Source organism: Triturus cristatus, chromosome 1_1, assembly GCF_964204655.1.
Source record: "Triturus cristatus chromosome 1_1, aTriCri1.1, whole genome shotgun sequence".
In the NCBI taxonomy this organism is placed as follows: domain Eukaryota; kingdom Metazoa; phylum Chordata; class Amphibia; order Caudata; family Salamandridae; genus Triturus; species Triturus cristatus.
Window position 1 is genome coordinate 808477101 of NC_140579.1, and position 24779 is coordinate 808501879.

General features: G+C 48.0%; 1 protein-coding gene across 6 annotated transcripts in view; it reads right to left on the reverse strand.

Annotated features, from left to right (window-relative positions):
• Positions 1–24779, reverse strand: part of CDC27 (cell division cycle 27) — a 1680535-nt gene that overhangs the window by 158053 nt on the left and 1497703 nt on the right. For all 6 annotated transcript variants that reach the window (XM_085650282.1, XM_085650285.1, XM_085650283.1 and 3 more), the window contains one exon: positions 23424–23604. In XM_085650282.1, coding sequence (XP_085506408.1) covers positions 23424–23604 — 181 coding nt within the window. The remainder of the gene's footprint in view (positions 1–23423; positions 23605–24779) is intronic.

Sequence of the window (24779 nt, forward strand, 5' to 3'; positions counted from 1 at the left end):
TACCATTGATCTTAAATCACTTTGGGGTTCTAAACCATGGCAGGTACAAGGAACGGAGGCTCTGCATCGTGCTTGCCTTATCCCAAACCACATGTTATTTTTTAATTCTACCATTTTTCAAACCACCTGCCTTGGATTGGCTACTTCTAAAAAGATTTCCCCTCTGTTCCTGATCTGGGTGCTTACCCGAAATGGGATAATCACACAGATCTGTCCCTTGAGGCGTTGCAGTCATATTACTAACACATCCTTCAACATTTCCAATTTAAATCGTGAAGGATGGTTGATATGGCAGAAGAGCTCAGATTCCTGTCAACATAGTTTTCTGGGTCTATACCCTGGATATACACAGGTTAGAGTGGAGCCACGCTTTGAATCTTCCCATTCGGTTACTATCTATTCTGTAGGGAAGTTATGTCAGAACTGGCTGCAACATTCCACCTTGGCATCTGTTAAACTTCATTTATCAAAATTGTATGACAAAATAGATTTGAATGATTTTGTTAAGGGTCCTGTGGGTGGCAGGTCGAAAAGATGGGTATATGCTATTTATAACGAAGTTTGGAAATTATCGCAAATTAAAGCATCCTCCAGATTGAGAGCTATTGATCTATTAATTGAAAAAGTGCTAGCTGTTATCGATAATAGCATTAACACCCTTTCTTCCAGAATTTACACATTAGATAATATTGTTTCATCTTTTGTGGATATTTTACAGGATGATAGGTCTGTTTTATATCGTGGCCAAAATCAATTGCGTTCTATAATGCAGTTTGCATTGACTTTGCAAACGTTGAAGGCTGGGAAAGTTCCCTGGGACTACATGAATACATCATCTTTATTCCTGCCGTTTAATCTGACTGCAAAACAGTTCATGTCCATAAAAGATGCAACATACTTGTTACTGCATATTGAAAAGTTGGAACCTTTGCCTTTCTCTGTGGCCGAATTGAACTCCGCTGTGTGGCTTATCCACGGGTTACTCACCTTGCCATTCCCTTTGTTTAAGTTCAGTTCCTTTATGAAACATTATGCCCTAGGCAGATATGAACCATTGGGTACTGCTTTTCTGCATGAAGTTTGGTCACTCCCATTTACATACAGATGCATGAGAGAAGGTAAAGAGGTTTATTAGAAAGGTGAGGAATGCACTTACACTTGATTACTCAGTAGTCTGTAGGCACATCCAATTAATTGCATGGTGCATACAACGTTCAGGCACCGAATTTAGCTTGCGTTCTAAAAGGGATTCCAGTGCCAGCTATAACGCCCAATTTTACATTATTAGCTAACAGTAGTTATTTGCTTTTAAATGAGGCTTGCTGCGGAATGCTAGTGGGAATTCCCTACATTGTGACCGTCTCACAACGAGTAGTCTGCTGTAAAAATGTCCTTTTCCCGCCCCGCATGGGAGGCTGGAGGTATCCATCTGGCCTTCCATCCCAATCTTGAAAGCAGAGTTCAACAAGATGAGCAGAATAAGGGCTCTTTCGTCTCAAAAAGAAGTGGCTCTGACTTCCTCCTGTGAAAGGTTTGTCCTTCACGTAGCAAACACCCGCACCGAAGTGCATGCGCTTTTAAATACTGATCTCCACCTTCATTTCGGTGATCTGATTCACACTATATTCAATGCCTCGTCAACAACTGGCTTGGCGCATTTTTTTTTAAAGATGTGGGCTCCGGCCTCGTGATGTCTTTCCAAACAATCTTTGTTGTGATACCCGCATTTTTTCATTCTATTTTTTCCAGCATCTTTCGCGGGCTCCCGTTGATTCTCGCCCTCACGGCTGGTGTGCTCCTGTTGCTCTGCTTGCTGCGCAATGGCTGCACAATATGTGGCCACGACAGCCTGCCCAGGCTGCTCCATTTTCGTAACCGGATGCTTGAATATTATGGAACGTTGCACTGGCCACTTTAAGCATAGCCTACGGATTGTCCTTCTGATTTTCTTACTTTACTTGCGTACAACCTGTTTTTCATTGCCTAGATTGTCCCTTCGAATGGGCTCTGAATTTGTGCCCGTCGAACTCTGTCTCTGCCCCGGATTATGATCGACTGAGGAGTCCATTAGTGGCTCATGAGTTGGACTGTTCTGGTATCAGGATTATAGCCTGTGGAGCGGCACATGGTGTCCGAGGAATTGGGACATCTATACGGCAGCGTATGACTTCTTGGCAAGAAGTTACCTTGAAGAACACGCAAGTTGCCCTCCGATTGTGCTAGAGGCTCCAGTTATCGAGGAACATGCATGTTCATTTACTTTGTTAGACTGGATGGCGGAAACTTTTACCGAACATTATAATGACTTCCTCTTGGAGGCTGTCGCTACTTATTGTGCTTACACGTTGATGGATTAACTTGGAAGTCGTCCCACTTCCGATATTTAAACTACACATTTTGAGTTTTTTTTTTTTGTTGACTCGCCATTTAGGCTCTGCCGAGCCTTTTGCGAGAGGTTACATTTTTTTCCACTCTCTTTTTCATTTTTTACGCTGGTTTTTCGAACTTTCACTGCCATTTATATGGACTTACAATACATGCACCTGGTTCTGTTACTGTCGAACTTGAACTCGGCGTTCCTAAATTGTATCCCTATTTGTTCGTGGTCCGATCAAGGGATGGTGTAGTGGAGACGGAGGTCCAGGTACACACATGGCTATGTTAGCATAAGCGTCTTAAAAGTTAAAACGCCATCTTGCCACTTTTGCACACGACACTGCAGATAGATGTTTTTATATGAAAACTGCTTGCTTGCTTTTTCTTCACATGAGAACGGTGTGTTGTTCACATCCCTAGACGTGCACCGCGACCTTGGTCTGAACATTATGTGCAGAAACAGTCAGTGCCAACAAACAATGTATGCTTTTGAATTCAGGTTGATCGGCCCACGCTCTAGCCATAACACGCACACAGCTGCAAATATCTGAAGTTCGAGCGCCTTTAATATTGCAGTTTGCATGCATGAGATACACACTTTGGAGAAGACTTTTTCCAGACACAGAGCAAAGCTGATCATGTGATGTGATTCACCTAAGCTGATATTTACGGTATGGGGTTCCCCATTCAAACCTAGAGACCTTCTATTAGTCTAATAATACTAGCTTACTAGCGAAGGGAGGGTGGTTGTATTCCACTATCATTTGTAACATGATTTCTCCCTTCATTTTCTATGCTATTGTAACAATGCTGATGGTTTTATTCTTAATCATTTGTCTGCTTATGTTAGCCAAAGTACTGCATCTTAAGACACGTAGTTTATAAAATAAAAATTTTAAACTTTCCTGTGTCTCTGATTACTCTCGTTGTGGACTGATACGAGAATAACAACAAACAGGTATTTCTAATTCCCACCATTCCTGAGAGTACTCTAAGTCGCATGTTCTGGGTTGTCTAATCATTGGTAGCTTCGAGATGATACGGAGAACGAATGAGACACTGATGCTAGTCAGATAGGGGTTCTGTGTACTGAGGTGAGTTTTTGGTACACCGCAATTCATTGAGGTCCTGGTTTCCTGCGCATAGTTCTGAGCATGAGCAGAATCCCTGCAACATGGCGCACCTAACGTTTGGTCTCATAATTTGAGATGCCTTAGTAGTGCTTATATTAGTCCACGACGCCCTTACTCTGGTTTCCGGATAACAGGAGTGACTGTTTTGACCTACCTAATAGTTACTCTATAGGTTCAATCAAGCTTGTCAATTAAAAAGGTTTTTCTATTTTGAACCCTTGTGCTACTGTTATAATGGATTGTTTTTCTATGCTGTGTCCTTATGGCTGCGGTGCCTATTGCGGCGCATAGCCGAGCACCTCTCCGGCGTCATTCGGGGTGCCGGACGATGGGATGGCTGTTATCTTTGTGGCGAGTGCCGATGCGTCATATCCCTACGAGTTGTTTTACTCTTGGGTAACTATGCGGACCATAGTACGTTTCACTCCTATACTCCCACACAGGTCCCAGCGAATTATACGCCATATAGGACGCAGGAGATTCCTATTTCGGCTTGGCAGCATCGTATTTGGTTTAATAGCGCCCTCCCACACACTGTTACACCGGTTCGTTTGGGCCCTTTGTCCATTCCAGGGGCCACTTGGCCGGTACTGGCCGGATTTACACCTCATCCTCATTATTTAAATGCTATGGTGGATGAGTTACGTGTACTCCATACAGCCCTGATAACAGTACATCGGGCTTTAGTGCAATACGTTTCATGCAATGTGCAGGTTGGGGCTCCTGTTGCGGGACAACCAGCTGGTCCTGCTCGGATTGTTATTAGTCCCGTTATATTTAATTCAGTAATGGGCAAGCGCTCCCAGATTAAGCACGATTTACATTATTGGCTTGCTGAGAAATTTGACCAGCTGGAAGCAGTATTTCGACGTGGTTGCCACTCATCCTTGGTAACCTCTAGGGAGATGCGGTTCACTTTCAAGAGGCGAATGGTCTAGCCCTCGTAGACATCGATAAACCCTGGGAGTTGCCTAAAATTTTTGCGGAGGCATTTAGAACAATAGGCCTCAATATTTTAGGGATTACGCCTACTATTCAAATCGCAGATGTGCATCAGCAAACTAAGGTGGGTTCGTTTTTCAAAGACGATCGTCCAGCTTTTCCTAAACAGTATTGGAGAACTAAAACTAGGAAAGCAGCAACAGAAACAGGGGTCTCGTCCTGCGTCACCGGTACAGGCGACTAGTGAACGCACATATGATTTGCGCGATCGCACTAGAATTAGGTCACCTGATAGATTTCAGGTTACTGGACAACGTTCTCCTCGTTCTTCACAGGAAACATCAGCCTCGCAGTCCGGTGGCGGAGAACGTGGCAAAGGTTGGGGGGCCCAACAAGGACGTGAGAAACCCCGTCAGCCTGATGGTAAGGGCAAGCAGGACGAGTTTGCACCACGTCATCGTCCCCTGTTTCAGAAGAAGAAAGTTGCTGCATTAGCAGCGAGGTATGCCACAGATAGTGAGAACGCAGCTTCGGAACCTGACATGGGCACTAACGCTGCTCGACAGCGCAGCGGAGGTTACAGTAGTGCGGCAAGCACTGCGTCCATATCTGGAGGCAACAGCAACTCACACGTTCGTTACTGTAGAAACTGTGGATACTAGAGTGGCTCCCCCTGACAGACTTTATAACAGTCCTTTTAATTGAAGGTGACATACAACGTACAATACAAGGGATTTTTTGGGATAATCTGACCTTTACATATGACATTCTATTAGCAGAGGCGGACTGGCCCCCAGCTTTCATTTTGGCCGCTCCTAGAGGGGAGGAGGTAATCCTCCCGTCCTTCGCGCACACAGTGCCAAAGGATCACGCTCAAAAATTTGCAGAAGAGTGGACCCAGGTGCTTGCTCCGGCTTTGTACCGTACTCAGGTTGGGTGGGATAAATTGTCGCCAAGCCATGAGATTCCTTTACGGTCTATGCCCCAGCTGCAACCCCAATATCCCATGCGCCGCAAAGCTAGATCTCACGTCGCAGAAATCCTTCAACAAATGGAATATCAAGGTGTTATTGAAACCTGTGTATCACCAATGAATAACCCTCTATTCACGGTCACTAAACCTGATGGGTCGTACTGCATAGTTTTGTATTACTGGCATTTGAACTCTCATTGTCAGACTTGTGCTGTACAGAATACCCACAGTTCTGCCCTCGTTGATAGTCTTGTGAGAAAAAGGTTTAAGACCACACTTGACATATCTAATGGCTTTTTCAGCCATAATCTGTCCTCTATTAGTAGTCAATGGACAGCCTTTACTTCTGGCGGCAAACAAAAACAGTTTAAGAGATTAGCCATGGGCTATAAAAACAGCCCTGGCGTCTTTGCCGCACGTATAATCTCTGTTAGAGAGCATTGACCCTGATGCGTACTCTTATGTTGATATCTATCTCACAGACAAATTATGGCCGCATCTGTGTCGCGTTGTCCGCATCATTGTTATGTTTGCGGACTTCAGATACAAATTCAACTTTGCAAAGTCACACATTGCAGAGTATACAGTGTTGTTTTTGGGCTATGAACTGGTTAGAAATGGGATTTCTGGTTGGCTAAGGTTTGCGCCAAAGCCAGGCAGAGACCACCACTCTAAGTCAGGGTTGGGGAGTTACATGCCAAAGATAACCCCTGCTCACCCCCCTTGGTAGCTTGGCACTAGCAGTCAGGCTTATCCCGGAGGCAATGTGTAAAGCGTTTGCGCGCGCACACAGCAACAACACCCTAGGCCCACCACAAAAGAAACACCACACAATGTTATATATAAAAAATAGCCTTTGTATTATAATAAACACATTAGATGATAATCCCAATTTACACTGTGCCAACTGGCACTGGGCAGAATTTTACAGGGGACTATTTACACAAGACAGGGCCACATGGACCACTGTCCAGCTATTAGCTGGAGGTGTAAAACACACAGTGCGCAAAACATACTACACACGGTACATTTCCTAACACCCAAAGCATTAGTATATAAATCACAATAGCACCTAAATCACATTAGGGTCCAGGTTGCACCAGAACCTAAACGTAGCAGCTGCCCACTACTTGCTGGGCAGCTGGGGACAAGAACAGGGCCTAAAAGCTGCAGCTGGCACTAAGTGCTGCGCAGCTGTGGAAGTTAAAGATGAGGCATGGGCTCTCAATGGCCCTTGAAACCAATGTGCCCCACGTTGGAGCCATCTGGCTCAGAAAACAACATGTCCCCATGGAGCGCACGGGCTCCTGAAATCAATAAGCGCCAATCATTGGGGCCCTCTAGGCTCTAGAACAATCAATGCGCAAAATGTGGGAGCCATCTGGCTCTGGTCACAAACATGTGTCCCCCAATGAACTGTGGGGGAAGGACGAAAGGGGCCCTGGCACAACGGTGCCCTCTGAGCCCTGTTGGGGGCTCTTTAAAATAAATAGCCAGCAAGTAGAAGCAAGGGCCCTTAAAACAACTAGCCCCTCTTGGGGCACACGGGAGCTTTAACCAAATCATGCCCCTAATGGAGCGCGCTGGCGCTTGTGCCTCAAACAGGCACACAGGGAGCCCCCCCCCCCCCCCCAGGGACTCCGTACAGCGGACAAAGTCTCCTTTCTAAGGACTGCGGGCAGGACTCTGTCTCCGGGGCTCCCCTCACTCATGGGAGCCACGCCACACAATGTCTCGCTTCAGGATGAGGCGTAGCTTCACCTGGTCCTACTCACCAGGGTAGCTGAAAGGCTCCGCTCTCTTCTCTGGGAAGGCTCCAGCGGCGCTTCCACTCGGGCGGAGGGGGGCAGGCACCGACACTGTGCCTCGCGCCCACCTCCGCCTCCCTCACCACAGGCTGCGGGCTCCAGACTTTGGCGTTGCCTTCTCCCAGCTGGGGGAAGGCAGAAATGACATCGGCGAGGTCCCGCCCAAAGTCAGGCGGACACGCCGGACTTCCTTTCGCGATCGGGCCAGCGGCGGTGATAATTTCTTGCGGCAAAGTGCGGGGTGGGCTTCCGCCACGGAAAGGAGGCATAAGCGGGGCTGGCACTCGCGAAGCAGGCCAAATGCGAGGTGGGCACCCGCCATAAACACCAAACCTATAAGCGGGGTGGGCACCCGCAAAACACCCTATGGGGGGAATCCCTTCATCAGGGTTCCCTCGACAAGGATCGCCGCCAGCGCTGTAAGGGAAAAACAAAGCGCTCTGTAGGAAAAGAACCAAAGCACTCACCCAGCACTAGGGGTAAAATACAAAGTCCTCAGCAATCAAAAATAATAAGTCCTTAGGAATGAAGGGCAAGGACAGTCTCCCAACCATCCTCAGGCCAGGCAGGTGGGTCCAAAATAAGTCCTCCAGCATCCAGGGGCTGGGCAGGGCCTAGGGAGGCAAGCCTTCCCCTGGGCCCCAGCAGCAGCACTCCCCTGGTAGATTCAAGTCAGAACACAAGAACAAAAACATTTTCATGGGTTCACAGCCCCTCTTTTATACACAAAATCCTTTGTCTCCAAAGGTGCAGGGAAGGGGCAAACCAGATGCAACTGGTTCCTGAGCACTTTGTTTTGCTCAGCCCCTCTCCCTATTCACAGGACAGGCCAGGGACATCAGACGCACCACAGGGGGTGGAGCCAGCATTGTGGAGGGAAAGCCCAGCCCTATTCAGGTCCCAGGTGTACTCCTCCCTGCCATCAACATGCAGATCTCTCCATTCACCACCGGGGCAGACCCATCCTGACTCCTGGAGCCAGGCACACCAGCCAATCAAAAGCCAGACAGTCACTGCACATTTATTACACAGACATGCCAGCTTCTAGAAGCGGCACTTCTACACTAGACACAGTAACGCCGCACACATCATTGCGCAGCATTCAATCTCACGAGTTCGCACATACCAAACTCTACCCTGCACTCCTCTCACATCAGGACTTAACACGGCCACTCAGATCCCCCATGCATTCCCATGGGAGGGCAGGTCAGTCTCACTAAAACATACACAGAGCACACACACTTTCCACTGGGACACAGTGTAAAAGCGCCTAGAGGCCTAAAACCACCAATACAACATAGGAAAAAGGCTAGGATAAATGCAAAACGTTCTAGGGGTGAACTTGCCAGAAGGGCTAAGTCCAACAGTACTCAACAATGAAGGTCGAGGATTAGCCCCCCACTCCCTGGAGGAGTGCACATGTTTGCGTGCTCCGACAACACTGACAAAACTACAATCTTTGCTGGGTTTTCAAAATTTCGGGCGTACTTATGTTCCCGATTATGCCCAGCGTATCAAGCCTCTATATGCCTTGGTACAACCTAATTTTTCCAAATCGAGCTGGCTGCCAGAACATTCAGCTATCTTGTAATGTTTGCAGGCTGACCTTCTTGCTTCGAAAAATTTACTGACACGTGATAACCTCACTAACCTAGTAATAAGAATTGTGCCTGGTGCAGTGTGTTTCACGTACTTTACGCTCAATGAGGGCGATACAGTCCCCATTGCTTACAAATCACACCTGTACACTTCGGCTGAGATGCGTTTTTCCACTGTCAAAAAAGTTTTGACTGCAGTGCAGATGGCAATTCTTGAAGAGAGCACTGTCGCAGGGGAAACGCATGTTGGTTGTCACACCGTATCCTGCTCTTGAGGCAGTGACGAAAGCCAGTGTACCTAATTCTAAAGCTTTGCATCCACGTTGGATACATTGGGCCACTTCCTTGACATCACCGTATGTCACCTACATCTTTGATGCCTCATTGCAGACTCAGGAGTACTTGCAGTATGAATTAGTTTATCCAGCTCCTCTGTCTTCGCGCCCACTTGAGGATTACCATTGTGTCATATACACAGACGGTTCTGCGCAACCGGCAACGGAATCAAAGCATGCTTATTCAGCAGCCTGCGCAATTGTGGCTGGTACTTTCGTGAATGGTGAATTCAAGTCTGATGTCATGCATACGCAGTCATTGGGTGATTGTACCGCACAGTTGGCAGAGCTACGTGCTCTTGTGCTTGCACTGGAGTTTGCTGATCCACGGGTTACAACTCTTCTAGTGAGTGACTCGTTTTACTGTGTTTAGTCTTTTAATGACAATTTATTCTTTTGGTCTCAAAATGAATATCGTGATTCCAAGGGTAGCACAATTAAGCATAAAATGCTTTGGGTTCGAGTGGCATAACTTAAACAGAATCTGCCTCTCGTGAATGTGATTCACACTCTTGGGCACCAGCGAGTTGGTGTCCACGCTGTCGGGAACAGCTTAGCTGACGAAGCAGCGAAAACTGCAGTTGCAACATATCTAGTAGCAGCAGTTACAAGATCCAAAAGTAAGATTGATGATGACATCTTGGCAGCTATTGCTGCTACAGAGAAGGGCGATAATTACCCTAGAGGTTTCCCTTCCAAATACTCTTATCATTTAAGTCCTGATAAAGTTCTCTACATGAGAATTAACAACGTTGGTGACGGATTGATTCCCAACGCGGACTGCAGGCTTTCCCTGATAAGAGCCGCTCACGAAGGTATGGCTTCTGCCCATGCCGGAGTCTCTGCGACTGTTACTATCTTACAACGTTACTGGTGTCGCGGATTGTATAAACAGACTCGTGCTTATGTCCTCAATTGTGACATTTGCCAGCAGATTAAACCTTCGACTGCTGCGCGTCCACCTCAAACACAGTTTTACATATCTAATAAACCACTTGGGTGTGTTTATTTGGATCAGTGCAGTCCTTTCTCCTCTGACACTGTGTATAAGTACATCTTAGTTGGTGGATTCGTGCACACGTTTTCTATGGGTCTGGCCGCAAAGGAGTGCTGATGCTCGAACTCATCAGGGATTGTGTCTTTGTGGGAATTTTTGCATGTGGTACCCTCCATTCAGACCAGGCTCCAGCGTTCGCCTCGAAGGCGTACAAGGATGCCATGAGATCTTTGGGGATCCAAGTCAACTTTTTGTCTCCATACCGGCCTGAGGGCAATAGTGTTGTGGAGCGAATGAACTGTGACTTAAAGCAATCCCAGACAGCTAGGGCTTTAGGTACTGGCAGGAACTGGTTGGCCCATTTGTATAGCGTTCAACGTGCACTCAATAATCTCCCTAGAAAACCTCTGGGTGGGCAGACCCCATACAAAATGCTCTTTGGCATAAAGAGGTTTGTCCCGAACCTTGGTCTAGACATGGCGGCGTCGGCCGCACCCTTTGACGTAGATGATCATTCTGCTGTATTACAGAATCTACAAGAGACTCGAGACAGTCTTGCAAAGGAACACTTGCCATCCACAACTGATGCTGCACTTTAGATTCCGGTAGTTGGCTGGCTACCTCGAGTTGGTGACCTGGTCCGTGAGAAGGTGGAGAACAAGGAGGAGTTTGGCCCCTCTTATCGTGCACCGGTTCCAGTGCTTGGCGTGCAGGGTACAAGAACAGTCATTTTACCTCCATTTCCTGGTTGCAAGGATAACAGGTGCATCTCCATTGACAATGTCAAACTATGACGAGTGGCCGATTCTTCTTAGTATGACTCCAGCGGTCTCTTGTCCAGCAATGCTGAGAAATTCTGTTTTGGCTCCGGGACATACCAACAGGCCTGACATTGTCATTGTGATGCATACAGTTACTAATCCTTTATTGACTCCACCGGCTGGTGGTCCCCATGAAGATACTGAGTATACCTATCCCACAGATGTGTTGTTGCCTGGTGGGCAATCAAGTTCAGTTGAACAGTCACGTTTTTCATTTGACACTAACTCTACAACATCAAATGCCCCATCGAAAATTTCTATTTTTGCTTTTTGGTTTAAGAGACATTTTTTAATTACCCCATGGACTTACATTTGGCTAGTGCTCATATCTATTTTTTTTGTTCATGTCCATTGGATTTGTGATTGTCTAGTGAATGGACATTATCTTAAAGAAAGATCTGCAATTAGATTAATTGATGGAACTTTGGCTCCCCACTCATCACACATCATAAAAAGGGACCAGACTTTTGTTAACATTACTGCCTGGCCTGTGTTGGATGGGATTGTATGGAATGCTGTTAAATTTCAAATTCATTGCCCCACAGAGGTGATTAATGTTCCCAAAGTGCTTCGTGTTTCTATGGGGGATGTTGTGAAACAAAACATACGCTCTGATGATTGGGATGTCCAAGCCGTAGAGGCTCTTTTTTCTGATTTGAACTATTATGCTGCTTTTGATTCTGAAGATTTGTATTTAGACTCAGCAAATTATGGCGACTTGTTTTGCTACCAACACTATGGCAATCATTTCCTGCATAAAGCGAATACATTTAGAAATTTCGTTAATTATACGCAATGGGAACATTGTCCAGCACCCATTATAAGCAGCTACAAAACTAGTGAAAAAATTGACATTTTACTGAATTCAGGGCATCTAAACCTGAAGCCTTTTATTTTAAAATGGCTGCGAGTCAGCTTCCAAAGTTAGACTGACCCATACTAAATTACTGTATTCGAAGTCCTTTATGGATGACTTAACTATAGGGGGGTATGAGCTGTGGAAAGATACCATTGATCTTAAATATGTTTGGGGTTCTAAAACCTGACAGGTGCAAGGCTCTGTGGCTTTGCATCGTGCGTGCCTTATTCCGAACCATATGTTATTTTTGAATTCTACTATTTTTCAGACCACCTGCTTTGGATTGGCTACTTCTAAAAAGATGAATTCCCCTACTATTCCTGATCTGGCTGCTTATCCGACCTGGGATAATCACACAGATATGTCCCTTGATGAATTGCAGTCCTTAATTACTAATACATCCTTTAATATTGCCACCCTTGATCCTCAAGGATGGTTATTATGGCAGAAAAGTTCAGATTCCTGTCAACATCGTTTTTCTGGGTCTGCTCCCCTGTTATACACAGGTTAGGGTAGACCCACGATTTGAATCTTCCCATTCGGTTACTACCTATTCAGTAGGAAATTGGCTTCAACACTCCACCTTGGCGTCAGTTAAACTTAATTTTTCCAAATTAACTGACGATGTAGATTTGAATGATTTTGTTAAGGGCCCTGTGGGTGGCAGGTCCAAAAGATGGGTGTACGCGGTTTACAACGAAGTTTGGAAATTATCTCAAATTGAGGCTGCTTCTAGATGAGGAGCAATCGATCAAGCAAATTTGGATAAAGTACTTGCTGTCATTGATAATAGCATTAACACCCTTTCTTCCAGAATTTACACATTAGATAATATTGTTTCATCTGTTGTGGATATTGTACAGGATGATATGTCTGTTTTATACCATGGTCAAAATCAATTGCGTTCTATATTGCAGTTTGCATTGACTTTACAAACATCGAAGGCTGGGAAAGTTCCCTGGAACTACATGAATACATCATTATTCCTGCCGTTTAATCTGACTGATAAACAGTTCATGTCCATGAAGGATGCGACATATTCATTATTGCATATTGAAAAGTTGGAACCTTTACCATTCTCTATGGCCGAATCGAACTCAGCTGTGTGGCTTATCCATGGATTAATCAATTTACCATTTCCATTGTTTAATTTCAGTTCATGTATGAAACACTATGCCTTAGGCAGATATGAACCACTGGGTACCGCTTTCCTACATAAAGTTCGGCCACTCCCATTTACATACAGGTGCATGAGAGAGGGCAAAGAGGTATAATTAAAAGGAGAGGATTGCACTTCCACACCTGATCACTCTGTAGTTTGAAGGAACATCCAATTGCATGGCGTATGCAACGTTCACGCACCAAATTTAGCTTGCATTCTGAAGGGAAATCCTGTGCCAGCAATTACACCCACTTTCACGTTATTAGCTAACGGTAGTTATTTGCTTCTAAATAATGAGGCATGCTGCGGGAGTCCGTACATTGTAACGGTCTCCCAACGAGTAGTCTGTTGTAAGAATGTCCTTTTCCCACTCCCGCATGGGAGACTGGAGGTATCCATCTGGCCTTCCATACCAACATTGAAAGCAGAGTTCAACAAGATGAGCAGAATAAGGGCTCTATTGTCTCAAAAAGAAGTCGCCCAGACTTCCTCTCGTGAAACATTTGTCCTTCACGTAGCAAACACCCGCACCGAGGTGCACGCTCTTTTAAATACTGATCCCCCCCTTCATTTCGTTGCTCTGATTCACACTATATCCAATGCCTCGCCAACAACTGGCTTTGTACATTTTTTCAAAATTGTGGGCTCCGGCCTTGTGACCTCGTTCCAAACAATATTTGGTGTGATACCGGTATTTTTTCATTCTATTTTTTCCAGCATCTTTGGCGGGCTTTGGTTAATTCTCGCCTTGACTGCTAGTGTGCTGCTGTTGATTTGTTTGCTCCGCAATGGCTGCACGATCTGTGTCACACGACAGCCTGCCCCGGCTGCTTCAACTGCGCACCTGGATGCTTGAATACTATGGCCACTTAGAGCGTAGCCTATGGATTGTCCTTCCGGTTTTCATACTTTACTTGATTGCAACCTGTTTACCATTGCCTAGATTGTCCATTCGAATGGGCTCTGGATTTGTGCCTGTCAAACACTGCGTCTCCTGCCCTGGATTATGATCGACTAATGAGTCCCTTAGTGGCTCATGAGTTGGACTGTTCTGGTATCGGGATTATGGCCTGTGGAGCTGCGCACGGAATCCTAGGGAATTGGGATATATATGCTGCAGCCCATGACTTCCTGGCGCGAAGTTATATTGAACACACAAGTTGTCCTCTGATGGTGCTAGAGGCTCCGGTTTTCGGAGTACATGTATGTTCATTTACTTTATTAGACTGGATGGCTGACTCATTTACTTAACATTACAATGACTTCCTCTTGGAGGCTGTTGCAACATACTGTGCCTACACGTTGATGGAATCGATTGCCTATTATCCATCTTCCGCACGTACTAACTTGTATTTTTTTATTTTTTACTCCGATATGGGCTGTGTATCGCCCCGAGTGATGTTTTTGTTTTTTACCTCTTCCCCACAAATTTTTCGAACTTTCACTACTAATTATACAGATTGGGAATATATGAACTTGGTTCTGTCTCACTGGAACTTGAACTCCTACATTGCTTCCCTATTCTGTTCGTGGTCCGATCAACGGAGGGTGTAGTGAAGACAGGGTTTTATGTGCACACAGTGCTATGTTAGCATAAGCGCTTTAGAAGTTAAACGCCATATTGCCACTTTGCTGCTTTTGCACACAACACTATAGGTAGCTGTTATTACAAGTAAAACTGCTTGCTTGCTTTTTATTCACATGAGAACGGTCTGTTATTCACATCTCTAGACGTGCACCGCGACCTTAGTCTGAACACTGTGTGCAGAAACGGTCAAGGTCAAATAACAATGTATGCTGTTGAATTCAGGTTGATCGGCCAACGCCCTAGACATAACAAGCACACAGCTGCAAATATCCGAAACTCGGGTGCCTTTAATATTGCATTTGCATGCATGATTCAGGCACTTGGAGAAAACATTTCCAGACGGAGAGCAGAGCTGATCCTGTGATGAGATTCACCTAAGCTGATCTTTAATGTAAAAGGGTTCCCCATTCAAACCTAGAGACCTTCTATTATTATACAAGACTAGCTTATTAGCCAGGGGAGGGTGGTACACAAGGTATTATAGGACCTGTTTCCACTATCATTGTAATATGATTTCTCCCTTTGTTTTCTATGGTATTGTAACAATGCTGATGGTGTTATTTCTAATCATTTGTCTGCTTATGTTAGCCAAAGTACTGCACCTTACAGCACATAGTTAAAAATAAACATTTTAAACTTTTCCGTGTCTCTGATTACTCACGCTGTGGACTGATATGAGAACAACAACGAAAAGGTGTTTCTGATTCCCACCATTCCTGAGAGTACTCTAAGTCGCTTGTTCTGGGTTGTCTAATCATTGGTAGCTTCGAAATGATATGGAGAACGAATGAGAGACTGATGCTAGTCGGATAGGGGTTCTGGGTACTGAGGTCAGTTTTTTTGGTACACAACAATTCACTGAGTTCATGGTTTCCTGCGCATAGTTCTGTGCATGAGCAGAATCCCCGCAACACTTTTCTTGCAGTTCATCTGGATAAAATGGTCCTTCACACTAGGCCCTCTTTTCTGCCAAAAGTGGTTACCTCTTTTCACATAGGTCAGACCATCACATTGCCCACCTTCTTCCCACCTCTGCACCCTTCCAAAGAGGAGGACAGACTCCACCGTCTGGACCCAAAACGTGAGCGGTCCTTCTACCTTGACCGCACTAAAGATTTCCGTGGGTTATGTGGGCACCAAGAAAGGTCGGGCCGTGCACAAAAGCACAAGTTACTACTTGTGTAACAATATATCTGTAAGAGACATTCGTTAGTGATAGATTCCTTACCTTAAAATATTCCCCAGGCGTTAGTCTGGATCCGAAAAGTTTTCTGCTTAGCAGTACCCCTGCGCGCCAGTAGGTGGCGCCTTGAGGCTCCGCGCCAGTCACTGGCGTCGTGCGCGGCGGGACGACATCACGGAGGCTACTTAGGCGCCACCCATGCGCGCTGTCAGTTCTGCACACAACTTTCCGCGCCGAAACGCCAAGTCATGCGAGAAACTGACCTTTGGTGCATAAAACTAGGGCCCTAAAAGGGGATGACCCTAACCCTAGTAATCAGTTCGCAGAACGGGGAGGATGGGTGGGGCGGTAAGAAATCTATCACTAACTAATGTCTCTTACAGATATATCGTTACACAAGTAGTAACTTGTGCATCTGAAAGAGACACGTTAGTGATAGATTCCTCACCTTAGAATAGATACCCCCGCAATATCAACCCTGGTGGTGGGTCTGCGAACAAGATTACACCAGAAAGTCACGGAGCACAGAACGGCCAAAGAAGCAGTCTTTCCGGACCGGACTGTCAAGGCAGTAGTGCTTGGTAAACGTGTGCAGCGAGGCCCACGTAGCTGTCTGACAAATATCCTGCAAGCGGACACCGCGTCCCAAGGCAGTAGTGGCTGCAGTTGCCCTGGTCAAATGGGCACGCAGTCCCACAGGAGGCTCCTTCTAGGCCAAGGAGTAACATGCTTTGATGCACAGAACAACCCACCGGGAGATGGCCCGTTTGTGCACCGCCCGACATCTTTTGGCGCCCACGTAGCAAACAGAGCTGATCATCCACCCGGAACTGCTGTGTACGCTGCAGATAGAATGCGAGCGCAGGTTTTGGGTCCAGACGGTGGAGCCGCTCCTCTTCCTGTGAAGGATGCCGAGGCGGAAAAAAGGTGGGCAAAGTGATGGTCTGTCTGATGTGGAAGGGCGTGACAACTTTTGGCAAGAAAGAAGGACGTGTCCTCAGAACCACCTTGTCTGAGCAAAAAGGAAAGGAGGTTTGGAAGAAAGAGCCTGGAGCTCACTCACTCTCCTGGCAGAGGTGATAGCTACCAGGAAAGCAGTCTTGAGAGTAAGACGACGTAAGGGACAGTTATGAAGGGGCTCAAAGGGAGCGCACATCAGAAAAGTCAATACAAGATTCAAGTCCCATTGAGGCATTATAAAGGGCACACGTGGGAACGTATGCGTTATGCCCTTAAGAAAATGGTTAACAACCGGGGAATTAAAAAGAGAATGCTGATCAGGAAGCCAGAGATGGCTGAAAGATAACCTTTAAGAGTGCCCAGAGCAGAGCCCTGCTGGGCCAAATGGAGAAGGAACAGAATAACCTCAGAAAAAGGGGCAGAAAGGGGATCCACAGTCTTTGCTGTGCACCATGCGACAAACTGTTCCACCTACAGGCGTGCACCGTTTAAGTGGAGGGAAGCCTGGCTGCCAAGATGACATCACAGACTTCGGGAGGAAGATCGAAAGGTGTCAACTGTCGCCGCTCAATCTCCAAGCATGGAGGTGGAGGCTTGACAGGTTCGGGTGGAGGACCGTCCCCTGCTGCTGCAACAGAAGATCCTCCTGAAGAGGCAGACTGAGCGGGGGATCGATGCTCATACTGAGTAGCTTGGGGTACCATACTCTTCGAGCCCAGTCCGGAGCCACAAGAATAACTTGGGCCCGGTCTCGCCTGATCTTCAGCACTCTGGGCAGAAGTGGTATAGGCAGAAAGGCGTACAACAAACCGCAGCTCCACTCGAGACGAAAAGCGTCTCAGAGTGAGCGCCGCCTTGGAAATTCCAACGCGCAGAACTGCTGACATTGCGCGTTCTCTTTGGTGGCGAATAGATCTAACCAAGGCTCTCCCCATCGAAGAAAGAGACCATGCACCACGTCTAAGTTCAGATGCCACTCGTGATCCACCATGCACCGGCGGCTGAGTTCATCCACCCTGGCGTTCAGAGAACCTGCCAGATGTTGAACCACCAAGGTAATGCCTTGATGTCCCAGCCACGTCCAGAGGCGCAGAGCCTCCTGACATAGGGTCCACGACCCCACCCCACCCTGTTTGTTGCAATACCACATGGCAGTGGTGTTGTCCGTGAACACCTGCACCACACTTCCCCTGATAGAGGGAAGGAATGCCTTCAGTGCAAGCCAGATCGCCCGCCGCTCCAAAAGGTTGATATGGAGCCGGAACTCCGCCGGAGACCAGAGGCCTCTGATCTCCTCCTCTCCCATGTGGCCTCCCCAACCCAGGAGGGACGCATCCGTCACTACCGTGTGCTCCGGTTGGGGAAGGGAGAGGGATCTGCTATTGACCCAATCGCGATTCGTGAACCACCACTGCAATTGCCGTGCAGTGCCCTCCGAGATCTGGACATGATGGGACAGGTTGCCCTGATGCTGCGCCCACTGGAACTTCAGGTCCCACTGCAGAGCCAGCATATGCCATCTGGCATGCTGCACCAGCAGGATGCAGGAGGCCATCAGGCCCAGAAGAGGGACATCCTGACTGAAACCCGGGAAAGAGGCTGAAATTGCGGAACCATAGACTGAATATCTCTGACTCGCTGTTCGGGAGGATACAGGAGGCCATCAGGTCCCGGAGCCGGAGGGTCAACCTGACAAAGCCAGGATAGAGGCGGAAAAATCCGAATCATAGCCTGAATATCCTGGACTCGTTGATCGAGAAGATAAACACGAAACAGCGCGAATCCAGAACCGCTCCGATGAAAGGGAGCTTCTGAGGGAGACTCAGGTGCGACTTCGGCACATTGATGGAGAACCCCAGCAGATGCAGGAGGTCGGCTGTAGTCTGGAGGTGGGAGACAACTGCCTGGGGCGAACAAGTCAAGTAGGGGGAAGACTGACACCCCTGACCTGCGCAGATGAGCTGCGACCACCGCCATCACTTTCGTTAACACTCGAGGGGCACTGGTAAGGCTGAAGGGGAGCACGGCAAACTGAAAATGCTCCTGGTCTACCGTGAACCGCAGGTAACGCCGGTGGGCCGGCAGGACGTGAATGTGAAAATAAGTGTCCTGCAAGTCCAACGCCACCATCCAGTTTCCAGGGTCCAGGGAGCCAGAGTCAGCATCTTGAACTTCTCCTTCCGGAGGAAGCGATTGACGTCCCGGAGGTCCAAGATGGGGCACAAGGCCCCCTTGTACTTCTTGGAGACCAGAAAGTAGTGGGAATAGCAACCACTCCCTGATCGGGAACGTACTCGCTGGCCCCCTTGGCCAGGAGGGCCGTGACTTCCTGAGGGAGAAGAGCCAAATGATTCCCCGACATGCGGTGGTACCGAGGTGGCATGGCTGGAGGGGAGGACAGAAAGGGGAGCGAGTAATCGTGGCAGATTATCTGCAGCACCCACTTGTCTGACGTAATCCCGCGCCAGTGATGTAGGAGGAGGTGAACCCTGCCACTTACTGGCATGGGGTGCTCACTGAAGCTCGGATTAGGAAGGTTTCGAGGCGGAAGCAGCAGGGGTGGAAGTGGACTGCCCCGCACGCTGGTTACCAGACCCGCCCCTGCGGAACCCACGTCCGCGGTCTCGCTGAGGCTGGCTTTGCACAGGCTTGCTGGAAGAGCGCGCCTGAGCACTCCTGCCCTGGCCACTAAAGAAACGAAACCCCGTTGTGGCACGGGTTTTTGAGGAAAGACCCAAAGACTTGGCCGTGGCACGAGAGTCTTTAAAGCGCTCCAGGGCATTGTCAGCCCTATCACCAAAGAGGCGGGAGACATCAAAGGGCATGTCCATGAGCGAGCAATGGACATCGGGTGAGAAGCCAGAGGAACGTAACCAGACGTGGCGTCGCAACGCCACCGTCCTGGAAATCGCCCTGCCCAACGAATCAGTGGTGTCCAAATCATACTTGATGGCAAACTTCGCCGCATCCTTGCCCTCCGCAATCGCTTGGGAAAGGACAGCCTGGACCCCCTCAGAGCACTGAGGCAGAACCTCCGCCACCAAATCCCACACTGCGTGAGAGTAACGGCCCAATAAGCAGGCGGTATTAACCAATCTCAACTCCAAACTGGCTGAGGATAACTAACTCTTGCCATATTGGCCCAGCCTCTTAGAGTTCTTGTCCGGCAGAGCCGAGGGAAAGGCACTCTGCGAGGTCGAGGCCTGAATGACCAGGCTCTCAGGCGTGGGGTGAGTGGTCAAGATGGCTGGATCACCAGGCGCCGGGCGATGACGCCTAGCGACGTTCTTATCCACCGGCGCCCTACAGGCTGGCCGCAACCAAGTACCCAAGAGGACTTCGGTAAGGGCATCATTAGGAGGGAGCAGCAGCTCCGATGACTTAGACGCTGTCTGGAGCACCTCCGTAAGGAGGTTGGTCTTAAGGGCCACCGTAGGGAGGTTGAGGTGGAGAGTCTCCGCGGCTCAACGCAGCACCATAGTGTAGGAAGCGCCCTCGTCCATAGCAGGCGGAGGTGAGGCAAACCCCGGGTCAGAAGACACATCCAGTTCACACGCGTCTTGAAGGTCATCCACCCAATCCTGCTCGGAGTCACACTACCGCGCCAGGGGGTCCTCTGAGCCGTCCCAGTCCTCATCCAGCTCCGGGGTAGAAGGAGCCGGTCGCGCCGGCAGGACCGGAGCCGGAGAGGGGGCCAGCAGCGCCAGGAGCGGCGCCAGACAGGGCCGAACCGGAGCCCCCTTCCAATGAGGATCCCAGGTCGGAACGAAATGGTCCGAGAACAGAGGCATGGGCGGGATAAACGGCACACAGTGCGGCGCCTGTGGCGGCGCAGGGGCCGGTGTCAAGGGCAGCGCCAGGGCCGGAGCCGGAGCCAGTGGCGTTGCACCTTGTGACACCGGAGCCGCGGGCGCTGGATCCAGTGGCTCCGGGACTGGCGTCAGAGGCGGTGCCGCCGGGTCAACAGGATCTGGACACGGGACCGCAGGACCCGCAGGCGCACCGGCGGGAGCCCGAGGCCTAAACAGACGGTCCAAGGCAGCAAGAAACTCTTGCCGCTGTTCGGGAGTCGCCGATGGACCCGGGAATAGCGGGCAGGCCGCAGGACTCCCAGGCTCCGGAGGAGCCGCAGGGGCAGAGCCCCTGTCCCCCACGTCCGCCTCCGGGGAGCGACGTGGGGACGTCCGAGAGCAAACACGCTTCTTCAACTTCTTCTTATGGCGGCGCTTACCGGAATCTGAAGGTGAAGACTTAGAGTCCGAGGACCGACGTCTACGGTCCCGCGAACGGCCCCTAGACCCGGAGCGGCGGTGAGAGTAGTGCCGGACCTCCAGCAACTTCCGGCACCGCTCCCGAAATGCCTTCGGGGCCAACGCACGTCAGTCCCGACAATCCCAGGAGTCATGGTCGGTCTCCAGGCAGTAGAGGCAGACATCATGTGGGTCTGCCACCGACATATTACGGTGGCACGAACCGCAAGACAAAGCCGGGCATCCCTACGTGCACCAGGAGACAAGAGGAGACAAAAGTCTCTAAAAAGTGGTCAAAAAATGACCGAGGTACGTGCTCAATCCGGATCTGCGCGGAAAAAGAAAAACCGGACGTCAGCGCGCATGGGTGGAGCCTATGTAGCCTCCGTGACGTCGTCCCGGCACACACAACGCCAGTGACGGGCGAGGAGCCGCACGGCGCCACCTACTGGCGCGCAGGGATACTGCTAAGCAGAAAACTTTCCGGATCCAGACTGACGCCTGGGGAATATTCTAAGGTAAGGAATCTATCACTAACGTGACTCTTTCAGATGTACCAACTCTCGATGGGTTGTCCTATGCATCAAAATCTGCTATCCTATGGCGAAAAAGCAACCTCCAGTAGGACTGAGCGCCCACTCTACCAGGGCGACGGCAGCCTCTACTGCTTTGGGACGTGGAGTTCCGTTGCTTGACAACTGCCAGGCAACTACATGGACAACCCTGCACACGTTCACAAAACATTACTGCCTGGATAGCCAAGTCCGGAGAGACTGTTTGGCCGTTCTGTGCTCCAGGACTTTCTGGTGTGAACTTAGTTTCCAGACTCACCTCGCAAGGTTGGCATTGCTGGGGTATCTATTCTAAGGTAAGGAATCTATAACTAATGGTCTCTTTCAGATAGACAAGTTACTTACCTTCAATAATGATGTATCTGTAGAAGACATACGTTAGTTATAGATACCTTACCACCCCACCCATCCTCCCCATTCTGCGAAATGACTTCTAGGGATAGAGACTCCCTTCCAGGGACCTAGTTTTGTGCACCAGTGGTCAGTTTCTTGCACGGCGCTGCGCTTCTGGCGTGGAAAGTCGTGTCAGAACTGACTTCAGCATGCAGGGTCTAAGTAGACACCGCGACGTCATCCCGCCATCAACGGATGCGGAGTCGACCAACGCCACCTACCGACGCAAAGGGGTACTGCCACAGAAAAAATTCTCCGGATCCAGTCTGACGCCTGGGGGTAATTCTACGGTAAGAAATCTATAACTAACGTATGTCTCTTACAGATACATCATTACCGAAAGTTAGTAACTTGTCGCCCTACGTTGGAAGGGTATGTCCAGACGTAGGTCCCTTGTTCACTTTGCCACTGGATCCAAGCTAGCCTGGCTGGTAAGTGTTAATCCGAAACCGGTCCCAGGATGCTTGTTTCTGGTTCAGGAAAGACCTAGCTTGGCAGTTCAGGCTGGACTGTTCCCATGAGGCACAGGGTCAAGACTGATTTTCATATAGCTGTGTCCGAACTAAGGTGGCAAAGTGAGCTAAATAACAATGATGGATTCAACCCAGATCGGTGAGTGTCAGAAAGGTTTCAGCACATCCATCATCTCCTATTGTTTGCTCACTACATAAAACCCAACTTCCTACAGCCTGCTACAGCAGGATTGGAGGCAAACTGATCAGAATGGTCTGCGCCCCCTCAGGAGGGCAGTACTGAAAAAATTCACAATATGAGAAACATCAGTAGAAGGATCTAAGAACACCAGACAAAGCCGCAAGATTAACAACCGGCTCAGAGAAAAATGTAGAGGCAGGCATCTGAGAACAAAACTGTCAACTCTCCAAATGGTTCAGAGAGGGATGGTTTTCTAGAAGTGTTAAAATGGGACGATGTTTCACGAGAGGACTTTTGGTGGGGCATACCCTATCAGCAGCTTTAATTTAGGGTGGGGAAAGAAATAGTTTAGGCCCTGCTGCTGCACTATTGCCTTTGGATGCATGGATAGCAGGGCAAAGATCGGAGGCTGAGCTATCGTAATCCGGAAGCAGATACCACACACAAGACCGGAACATCAGTATATAGCATTGTCAATTAAGAGGCGACATATGACCCAGTCTGCTAACAACAAAAAAAGAATTGTCAAAAATGTTTAAATCAGTAAGTAAAAACAGGACGAGAGCTCCAGATCCATATCAGCTAGGCAAGGAAATAAACATCATTAACTATACACAAGGAACTAAGCACTTGAAGTATTTTCATGTTCCTGAATGAGGATCAAGGAACAAATTCAAACATTTGTCTTAAATAAAACTTCTAATCCTTGTAGAGCCACTAACAACTAGCCAAATGTTCAATTAATTACATACCTCATAACATTTTTCAACAAAGCCTGTTCTCTTTCAATTGTCAATAAGCTGAAAGCAAACTGCATACCTGACTCGCAGGGATAACACTCGCTGACCTGCTCCTCCTGGGTAACTGGTTCCTCGTCATCAGGAAGGTACCGTTTATCAATGGCTTCTTTAATCTGGTTGTTGGCACCTTTGGGGTCTAAATCCATTGCCCATGAAAAATTCATCAATGCTAAATGGGTCTGACCGAGTTTCTTATAAACCTGGAAAGGAAGAATGCTGGAATTTACATGATGATCTCTCAAAATATTTGATTCTGTATGTGGCAGCTGATTAGATAAACTTTTGAGAAATTAGTTACACAAATGTCTGCCTAAAAACATAAAACTGCACATCATGCGTGCCAATATTCAGAATGACAAATATTTCCACCAGATTAATAAATATGGACATCAGAACTGAATGTAGCCCAGCACCTTTTATTACAGCTCACTGAGCCTTGTAATGTATGTGCAGCACCAATTATGTAGGGAAGCTGTAGTAAAATACTTTTCAGACATGTAGGTTTACAGTATACTTACACAAACCTCGTCCAAAATGGCTGGAATAATGCATATTATGAGGCAAAGCGGTGTATTATATGATGTGAAATACACTACCACCCCCTTTAAGACCAGCCAGGTTTAGTCTGTTAAACCTTTAGCTCAACCCTGGGTAGTTGAGCAGTCAGGTTTCCACAAAGGAACACGTGTAAAGCATTTACACAGTACAAAACAACTGAAGAGGAGAAAAACTCGACATTCAAGAAATCGGATACCAATTTATTAAAAGAGTTTATTTTTATGAATTTATGGACACCAAAACAAAAAAGTTCCATAGGGGATTTCGTAAGGATTATGTTACTTACCCTGTAAGTATTTGTTCTTGGCATGTAGTTCTGTAGATTTACATGCTTGGCATAAGTCCGCCATCTAGTGTTGGGCTCGGATGATTGAAAGTTGTTTTTATTCAAAGAAGTTTTTTGAGTCACAAGGCTGTGTGACTCTTCCTTTTGGTGAGTGCGCATGGCCATCGACTCCATTGTTATATTGTTTTGCCGCAGGTGGGTGATAATGGGGTTAGAGTGAATGTCAGTAATTGATGTCCATGCAAGTAAATGAATCAAGGTAAACTAGAAAAGTGAACTGTGACCTACACAGCCATCTGGGAAGACGGGTGGGCTCAAGTGAATCTACAGCAGTACCTTCCAAGAACAGATTATTACAGGGCAAGTAACAATTCATTTGAGGCATGTGTAGCTGTAGATAACATGCTTAACATTGACTGTAAAGCAGTTCATCTCCCAAAGCAGTGGCTAGCCACTAGGGGTTGCAGTTGTTTGAAAAAGAGTACGTAGCACTGCTTGTCCAACATTGGATTGTTGACGTGCCAATACATC